General features: G+C 36.9%; 1 protein-coding gene and 1 pseudogene across 1 annotated transcript; one reads left to right on the forward strand and one right to left on the reverse strand.

Moving 5' to 3' along the window:
* The first annotated feature begins 446 nt into the window (after positions 1-446).
* Positions 447-3,177, forward strand: LOC135649039 (subtilisin-like serine-protease S; annotated as a pseudogene).
* A 203-nt stretch (positions 3,178-3,380) lies between these two features.
* LOC135649040 (protein VACUOLELESS GAMETOPHYTES-like) lies at positions 3,381-4,315 on the reverse strand. The gene is made up of 2 exons (XM_065167137.1): positions 3,987-4,315; positions 3,381-3,862 (listed from the first exon to the last, which is right to left on the reverse strand). The coding sequence occupies exons 1-2, from the start codon at positions 4,297-4,299 to the stop codon at positions 3,381-3,383; spliced, it is 795 nt and encodes a 264-aa protein (XP_065023209.1). The 5' UTR covers positions 4,300-4,315.
* Between the last annotated feature and the right edge of the window lie 5,969 nt (positions 4,316-10,284).

Below are 10,284 nucleotides of genomic sequence, written 5' to 3' on the forward strand. Positions count from 1 at the left end.
ACGTAAATCAGTTTAATCGTACGATCATCATATTTCAGTTTGCATTTACTTTTTGATTTTTATCATAACTGCAAACTAATCGTAGAAGATTTTTCGCTACACTAATTCACCCCCACCCTCCCCCTCCCCCCCCCCCCCCCCTCTTAGTGATCTTGATCCCCCCCCCCCCCTCTTAGTGATCTTGATCCTAACATTCCTTTTCCTTTAAGTTAGAGTCGTAACTTGAAGCCCGATAACTCCCATGCTTACAGGCTGGATATTGCAGCTACTATAGGTCAAATTTCAAATCACATCGTCTGCATGCTCATATCTTAAACAAAGAAATGTTTGGAGGACATGACATGACAACATCTTATTATTCTTTGTCACATGTCCTCAATGTCATAAAGAAAGTATAGTTTGGAGGACATGATATCATCCTCTTTTCTTTGTTGCCCTCTTTCTGTTCTTCCTCAGCATCGCATCCTTGGTGTACTACCCTGTGTTTCTTCCCGGAGAAGAACCCTTAACGGCCACCTCCGGTAATGAACCTCATGAGCGGTTGATACTTCCGCAAGCAATCGTCCTGGAAGACCATCCCACCACCACCCCCTTCCCTACATAAACGTACCACCTATCTCCCTCTCTGAGACACTCGCATATTGCTCACAAATGGCTCCGAGTGGTGTGGTTTTCTATCTTCTCCTCTCTATCACACTTGCATGGATAAGACTGTGCTATCCTTCTCAGGTATGCTTTTCCTTTTGCTTGTTTGTTTCAGGTGATTTTTCCTTTGATTTTCTAATGGTCTCGAGTGCTTCTTTCTCTCAATTGTGTGTTCCTTCAGGTCCATGTTTATATGGGCAGCAAGGGGAGTCAGAGTTCCGACGACGTTTTGAAGCAGAATCACCAAATTCTCACTGCAGTTCACGGAGGAAGGTCAGTTTCTGTTTCAATTCTGGATTTTAGCTGGTTTCGAGGGAAGTTTGTCCATTTTGTATAAGAAATATATATGATTTTAAGAAATTTGGTCCATCAACAGAACGGAGGAAGCGTAAGCATCACATGTTTATAGTTATATCAATGGATTTAGAGGGTTTGTTGCAAAACTTAGTAAAGAACAGGCTTCACAAATGGCTGGTGATTTTTCTCGTTGATGATGCCCAGTGGATGCACATTCTTCTCAAAACTTACTCCTTTGGTTAATCTGGAATTGGTTTCTTGGTGATACGGAGATGCCTGGCGTGGTATCGGTGTTCCCGAACCTGAAGAGAAGCTTGCATACAACTCACTCGTGGGATTTCATTGGCCTCGGAACCAACGAGGAGATGGAGATTCCAGGATTTTCTACCAAGAACCAAGAGAATGTCATCATCGGATTCATTGATACAGGTGTGTTGGCCTTGTTGATGTTGCAGATACTGCAAGTTGAGTCCGGGATATGGCCACACTCTTGATTCATGCTTCTCTTACTGTTCGCAATTGATTGAGTTCTTCACAAGGATATGGCCACAGTCTCCTAGTTTCAGTGACGTCGGGATGCCGGAAGTTGCTTCAAGATGGAAAGGACAATGCCAAGTTGGAGAATCCTTTACACAGTCTTCCTGCAACAAGTACCTTCGATGCTTATCTTGATGTGGGATTTAGTAACTTTGTTTCAATTGATATTGATGTTCTTCGATGCTTACAGGAAAGTAATTGGAGCAAGATACTATCTAAGTGGATATGAAGCAGAAGAAAGAAGCCACGGTGACTACATGAATGCAGATAAGGCTGCCAATTTCAAGTCTCCAAGGGACAGTTCAGGCCACGGTAGCCACACGGCCTCCATTGCTGCTGGCCGGTATGTGAGTGACATGAACTATAATGGTCTGGGGGCTGGAGGAGCTCGTGGAGGCGCTCCAATGTCGAGGATTTCAGTCTATAAGACATGTTGGGACTCGGGCTGCTATGATGCCGACTTACTAGCAGCCTTCGATGACGCAATTAGAGATGGAGTGGACATATTATCTGTGTCTTTAGGCCCCAATTATCCTGAAGCAGATTACTTCAACGATGCAATCTCGATAGGCTCAATCCACGCTACCAGCCACGGTATTCTGGTTGTTTCATCTGCTGGCAATGTCGGAAGTCGAGGCTCTGCAACTAATCTTGCACCGTGGATGCTCACAGTGGGTGCCAGCTCAACAGACAGAGAATACACCTCATCGATTGTGCTAGGAAACGGGAGGGAATTGATGGTAAATGGACTAGATTCATTGCATTCTTCCTAGGAGACCGAAGTTCCTAAGATCTGTTTTGTCACAAACAGGGTGAAAGCTTGAGTTCTTTTAAGATGAACAAATCAGCCAGGATCATCTCGGCCTCTGAAGTCAATGGAGGTTACTTCACTCCTTATCAGTCAAGGTGATGAATGGAGGAGTGTCCTGAAATCGATTGATCAATCAGAATAAGCTGCATGTTTACTGATTAAGTCTCTCTCTCTCTCTCTCTCTCTCATGTAGCTTCTGCCTGGATAGCTCCTTGAACAGAACAAAGGCCAGAGGGAAAATTCTGATCTGTCGCCATTCTGGTAGTGCAGCGGAGCCCAGGTTAGAGAAAAGCCTGGTGGTCCAGAAAGCTGGGGGCCTCGGGATGGTCATGATAGATGAAGCGGAGAATGATGTGGCCATACCATTTGCTATTCCTGCAGCCACTGTTAGAAAAGAAATCGGCAATAAGATCTTCTCATACGTTAACCACACCAGGTTGGGTGCAGCTTCCACCAAAAAGGGTTTTGGATTTCATAGCTGAATCTTATATGCCATCACAATCTGTTAATGCTTGCTTAAAAGGAAACCAAGCACGCTTATTTTGCCGGTGGAAACTGTGTTGGGATCGAGGCCGGCCCCTCGAGTAGCAGCATTCTCCTCCAAAGGTCCCAATTCACTGACAGCAGAGGTTTTGAAGGTTGGTAGCTGTGTGTTTCGACTCAAAAATGTTATAGAACCTGAGAAACAAATATATATATATATATTGTGTGTGTGTGCGTCTCTTATCTGTTGTAGACATTATAGTCCATTTCGTTTACTTTCTATTCTTGAAAAGAACTATAAAAACCACGATCAATTAGGTATACTTCTCTTCCGTATACAAGTGTTTTATAGAGTTCAAGTATCACATATGTACTCGCAGTTGCCACCCTTGGGAGTGTCGTAAATCATAAGTGATGAAGAAAACATACTAAGAAGTTTGATACGAGCTACTTCATCAGTACATTAAGTAGTGTAATTATACAAGTGGGTTCTGATTCTAACAACTTAGCAGCTATAACAAGTGGATGACATACCTCTACTGTCGAGGATATATATATATATATATATATATATATATATATATATATATATATATATATATATATACTAGTTGTGCTTAATACTTCTGCAGCTACCACGTCCAATGTTGTCCATGAGGAACTCCCCAATTCCTTCTCCTATCCCCTCGATCAATCCACCAATTATCCCAACCAACGCCTGAGTCGTGAGCTTCGCCGCGGTGCCGAGCATGTTGTTAGGTTTGTCCGGCGACCGTAAACCATGAACATAAAGGCCGTTAACCATGTCTTTTGCACAGGCCGCATGGAGACAGTAGCCGCACGCTGCTGCACATCGGTAAACCTGCCCAGATCTCTTCCTCTGGCACACATTGCAGACTGTGCTGGCATCTCCGGTCGCAACTGCTGCAGACGGTGAAAGAACTAAGGGATGTTGATGTGTCGGAAAGTTCATCACCACACGCATCGCCGCGCAGCAAGGGTGCATCCCGAAGCTGCATGTGGTGCAACGAAAACCAAATCCTTTGGCTGCTTTGCCACAGACGTCGCATTTCCAACGTAGAAAACCGCCTTCATGATGATCCGTCGTGAATGAAATGAGCATGTACACATACATACAGATATATAATTAGGTTCTGCATGAAGTTTTACGACGTTTACGTGAATCTGAACAGTGTGGTGCATGGAGGTCTACCTGGTTTGGTGAAGAATACGAGCTGATGCTTGTGATGAAAGGGATGGTTGTGTAGAGCAGGAGGAGCGAGTGCACAGAAGTCATGCAGATCGAATCCACATGTTTGGCATCTGAACCTCCTACCGGCACCATATTCCTTGCAGCCCATACATGTGAAGAGGTAGGGTAAGCTGATTTGAAGTAATGGGTGTTGCGGGTGGCTAAAATGGAGGAGTTGGTCTCCCTGTAGGTTCGGGTTTGGGGTGGCTGGAAGATCCATGGCAGTCGACGTCGTCCCAAGTTTTCTTGGTGTCTTGGCAGTAAGATTGCTCATGCTTCCTCCTGCTCCTCCTCCTCCTTCGAGAATGCACTGCTTTTCGTGGAAGGCGGCAGAGCATCGATGAATATATGCTGGGGAAAAGCAACAAAGTATCCTGCACTGTGATCTGAGAAGCACATGCCATTGAGGATTCCCCCAAGATATGAACTGATGGGCTTGCTAACTTGCTCACAGCTGTAACGTACATCTGCCACCATGGGCAGCTAAGCATATTGGTGGCAGCAGAAATCAAACTCAAGCTGTCCCACATGAAGCTTCTTTAGGGCAAGACGACCGAGCTGTAGACCACGTAAATCTTCTCTTTGATGGGAACTTCACATTGTTAAGAGCATTACAACGTAAAAGATCAGACACTGGCATTGTCTTCCCCTAGAAGCCAAGCTGAAGCTTTTGCAAGTCAATTCATGTAACATTTTTCACAACGAAAGGAACTCGTGGAATCGAATATGTCCTTGTCATCCTTACATCATCAGGATGTATACAATCTGCTACCAAGAAACAAAACACGATACGGTATTGTCATCCTTACTTGACTGCTCTGTATTAAGATGGTTAGCATATGTTTGAAGGAAAGTATAACAGCAAGAGCCATGATTAGAGGCATAGTTTCATGATAAATCCAGTACTGTTTGCCCAAAAAAGAGTGTGACCTCTCTCTACTTTGTATCCAGCTCCATCTGCTTCCTATCATTGTGAACAGATAGCGATAGATCTTTCAAAAGGGGTTCTTATTCGATTCAGAAGGACCTACCAACTAATGAAAACGACGACCTATTGCCTAACTTTGTCGTGTGCTTAAAAGATGGTGTGATATTGATGTAAAGCAGCTTCAATTTGCTACTTTGGGACGCAGACCAGAATGCCATACAGCTTCTCCCTCACGCTACCAAAGTTCTTCTATTCATTCCCTCTTCGCGGTGCAAAGATTGGTTCGTCACGATTCATCAAACTTAAATGAAGGTAAAGGCTTTCCAGTTTACATGGCTGGGAACTATAGAAGCGAAGAGAGAACATCAACATATTAAGGATCCACATGGTGTATAATTATCAACAGATGTTTATGACGCTTACGTGAATCAAAAACACGACCCGTGCGATCTATTTCACTGTAGGAAATGGGCTTTGTGTTAGAGTGTTAAACTTGTTCACATCCACAAACTTCACATCTATAAAAAAAATTCTTGCATGATACTAAACAAATTAAAATTAAATTTTAGTACTCAAATGACGAGAGAAATCCAATATGGATTTTATCTCATTGAATATAATACATTATATTGAGAGTCTTGGATTATATAAAGTCATGTATTGTACCCCTTTGTGTGCGTGTGTGCTGAAGTTGTAACAGGTTTTTAGTAAATACATTTGAGAGAAAAACATCTTCCTTGTCCAAATTTATCTCATTCTACTCTTCCTTCTTCCTCCTTTATCGGTATCAAAGCCAAATTAACCAATGGCTTCCTCGAATGCATTCCCAATACAAATCCCTCGATTGATGAAGAAGAACTATGATTTATAGTGTATACAAATGAAGGCATTTCTAGATGCTCTAGATGTATGGGAGTTTATAGAAGATAATTTCACTGAATCAAGTACAAAGAAAGACACACAAATATATAAAGAAACAACAAAATAATTCAAAAATCAAAGAATGAGGAAGAAAAAAAGCTTGTTCATTATACACTAATCTCTTGACAAAGCAACATTCGAGATTATCTCCTGATGATATCAAAGGGGGTATGAGACACTTTTAAAAAAACATTTGATGGTGTGAAAAAGGTGAAAAAAATATGTAAATTTCGAAAACTACAGCAAAACTACCTTCGATTACTTTTCCAAGTCATTTCTATTATTCACCAAACGAGAAGGAATGATAAAAATAAATAAATGACCAAAGATAATGAAGAAAATTTAAGATTTTTGGATCTAAAGTTTGATTTTGTTATCATAGCAATTGAAGAATCGAAAGGTCTAGAACAAATTTCTTTGGAACAATTAATGAATTCAAGCACATGAACAAAGGCTTACAATAAAAGAAAAAAATAAGCCATTCGAGCAAACTCTACAACTAAACTTGCACTAAAAAAGAAAGGAGAACCGAAGTGTCAAAGAGATAGAGACCATGGGCAACATGGGCAACGAGGAAGTGGAAGAGGTCAACCTACTTAAGAAGCACAAAACAAGCATAATAGAGACAATACAAATGAAAGAAGTTGAAGCCATGGACGAGATAGAAAATGAGGTGTATGACAAATTTTGAATTCAATGTTTTGTTTGCAAAAAGTTTGGCCATTATGCTGCAAAATGCTATTATAATTCCAACAATATAAATTAGAATGTAAATTTTGTAAATATAAATGAAAAAATGAAACTCTTATTCTAATAATGGTTAATGATATAGTATCTAGACACAAGGGCTTCTAGTCACGAGTTGCTATAAAAAAATCTTTGCTGAAATTAATATGACTTATTCTTGAACTAAGGATCAAGAATTGCTTTTGGTGATTTGTCATAAAGATCAAGAAAAAGAAAAAAAAGAAAATCTTGAACTAAGTAATGGGAAGCAAATATGCATTTTAAATGTTTACTATGATCCTGATATAAAAGATAATATTTTAAGCATGTATTGAAATGAAATATTTATCTATTTTTATTTGTGATAAAAATAAAAATTTAATCTCGCATATGAAAATGAATAAAAACATGATGATAATGTGTTTATTGTTAATTGTATTATAACAATGATTTTAAGATATGCTATACATGATATGATGTATCCTTACCTGAATAAAACTATAAAGGCTTATACTTACTAAATAATTACTCACTATAGATACTATGTAAGTAAGAATACTAGTACCCTACCCAAATGATTAGGTAGGGAAGTGACTCTCCTACAAATTCCACCTGCAAGTATAAGGAAAATTCTATCACTTGCAAGCAGGCGAGCAAACAGAAGAGAAGACTTGGGTATAATCTGAATACTTGAATGATGCATACAATGCCTTTAAGGTTGAGGAGCGACATGGATCACATGGTGCAAGTGTTATACGACCAAAATAGAAATAATAATATGATATAAATAAAATAGATCTAATGCACAAATAATCAAAAATATATCTAATGCATAAATAGATCTAGTTTATGTAATGATATATGATAACTTAGATTTCAATAGCATGATTTTGATACCAATAGTAAGAAATAAAAATTGTAATATAGAATAACTTATTGTTAGGATTGAAATCATAAACATTGTAGATCAAGAACATATTGGTGCATAACTTTTGATGTGATAATCAACAAAATACCTCTATTACCTCTATGCATCTACATCATTGTAGCACCTCATAGATTTACATAAAAAGCTAGACTTATATTCTCCTCTCTTCCTACAATTAATGGAAGAAAGACTTATTAGGAAGATGAGAGAAGAGGTCTCTATGATATATAGATATGGTTTTGCCAATATATAAGTGAGAGCTAAGAATCTAGGAAGAAGAGAGTCTCTCCGATCAAGATTTTCTCTTAGGGTTTCTTAACATAAATAGATTTTCTCTTCTATTAGCTAATAACTTTAATCATAATTTAATTAGATATTTAATATATCTTAACCAAAGTTAAATAGGGCTATACAATCTAATAAAAATAAATTAGAAATTAGAGAATAGAGTTAGTACTATTCTTGAGATTAGCGATGCAATGGTGTGGGTGACTCGATGGAGCAAGCGTACGACGAAACAGTAGCCCAACGAAGCAAGCACTTGGTTGAGCAAGTGGCATGGCAGACTTGTGAGAAGAGTCGATAACGACAAAAATCGAGAGTAAATAAGGGTTAGGATTTCTATCATATAGTAACCATCTAGTGATCTTAGAGAATATTATTGAGTACTTTAAGAAATTTAAATAATTTCATTAGCATCTGACAAATGGTGAAATGCTAATAGATAGCATCAATATTTGAATATTTGTAATGCAACATCCAGATCAAATACAATTTGAAAAAAAAATACCAAACACTAATTCATATTTGAAATGTGCATTTGATCCTCGATGTCTTTTTCAAATGTGTTCCACATGCATCATAAATCAAAATAATATAAAATTAAAAGGATCAATGTAAGATATATTTTGTATGTTTATAGAGCTAACTCCAACATTATGCGTAGATTCTCCACAAATTTGAAACATGTTTCCTGTTGATAACTACTCGTTAAGGTCAACCAGCAAACAGTCAACTGTTCGACTTTGTTGATAGCATTCGATATACATATTCAAACATAATACAAGAGTTTTATATGATAAAATTCTATGGCACTCCCCACTGCTGGGGAGTATTATTACGTATGTCATACACCTTAATTTGTTTTTGTTAAATTTTATTCGTCTTGCAAAATTTGTCGAGAAGGTGCAGTAGACATTTCTCGATATACGCATCAGTGATGGTACAGAAGAAGAAGAGTAAAGAAATTTCAAAACTAAACTTTTTTTAATCATGATAACTCAAAACTTTTGACTCCTCATGTCTTAGCTCTTTTATCTCTTATCTCTTAGAATACTCGATTCATCGTATTGTCTCCTATTTATCAACCCAAAACTTTGAGTTCAACCAAGATTGACTCTTATCTTAACTAAGATTGTTAAAATAACCTCATAATTAATCATAAAGTTTAACATAATGTTCTAACATCCTTCACTAAATTAGACTTTTCAAAAATATATATTATAAGAAGTCTTGAAACTTGATGTAATCTCCTTTGATATCATAATAACATGTGCCGTGCTTAAATAAAAAAAATTTAAAAAAAATAATAACACAAGTTATGCAATTCACAATAGTCATTTATGCATTGATTTGTCTTATCTGTCTTAATCATACTGAATATAAATTCAGTATGATTAAGATTATCATATACCAAAAAAAAATCTCTCACTCTAGCTTTTAAAAAAATTCTAGATTATCAACAAGGACCCTTTTAGCATAAGTATCAGGAAGATCTTCTTGATTTTTATCTATTAACTTATTCGGTTTAGTAAATTCTTGTTTTTCATAGGGATGTAGAAGTGCTTTTATACTTTGTGAAAGTAAAATTATCATCTTCAACAAAAATTATGTTGTCAACTATTATATTTTTCATATCATAATATGCATCTTGTTCTTGTACGATTCCAACGCCGTTAATCTCAATATAAATATTATTGGGAAAATCCATCTGATGAGGTCTTCACTTTCCTTAGACTCTGCACAATAATAATCTATCTGATGTGGAGGACATATATCTTTTCCATAAAAATATCTTAAAATAATTTATTTTTTCTTTCTATCTTAGCTTTAAAATTTTATGAAATAATACTTCCATTCGTAATTACTTGAAAGGTACCAGATAGACAATCGACATAAGAGATCATCATGATGCAATGATTGATGGAGAAAGATCAAAAGGCTAAAAAGATCACCTTCGAACTCCTTCGAACTCGAGGATTCAAGGAACAAGTGATGATTCTTTTTTTGACTTTTTAAGTGATGATTTAATATAGAATATTGTTATACATAGAAAATTGTAATAAGAGTTCTTCTTGAATAAGAAGATTTAGTAAAAAATATTTTACATGGTTTTAAAGATGATCACATGATAGAGAGTTTGAGTCACTCTTAAAAAAATAAAAGGAATAGTTGATTCTTAATAGAGAAGAAGATAAGATAACACTAAAATTTATCTCTCAAGCAATTTTTAATTATTATTTTATGGATTTCTAAAGCTAAGACAAGAAGAAAAACTAAGTTAATTTCAGAATATTTTTAAGGAAAAGATATTTGTCCTGTGTGTTGGGAGAGGACATGGATATCTTATGTCGATAGAAATAGATTTGCTGTCGTAACTAAGACTTTTAAACCAATCACTTATCTAATCATAAATTTTAATTTAATATTTAAACTATATCAAAAAATCTATACTTAATATTTTTCCTGAAAAGAAT

Source organism: Musa acuminata, chromosome BXJ3-9 (assembly GCF_036884655.1).
Source record: "Musa acuminata AAA Group cultivar baxijiao chromosome BXJ3-9, Cavendish_Baxijiao_AAA, whole genome shotgun sequence".
Taxonomy (NCBI): Eukaryota; Viridiplantae; Streptophyta; class Magnoliopsida; order Zingiberales; family Musaceae; genus Musa; species Musa acuminata.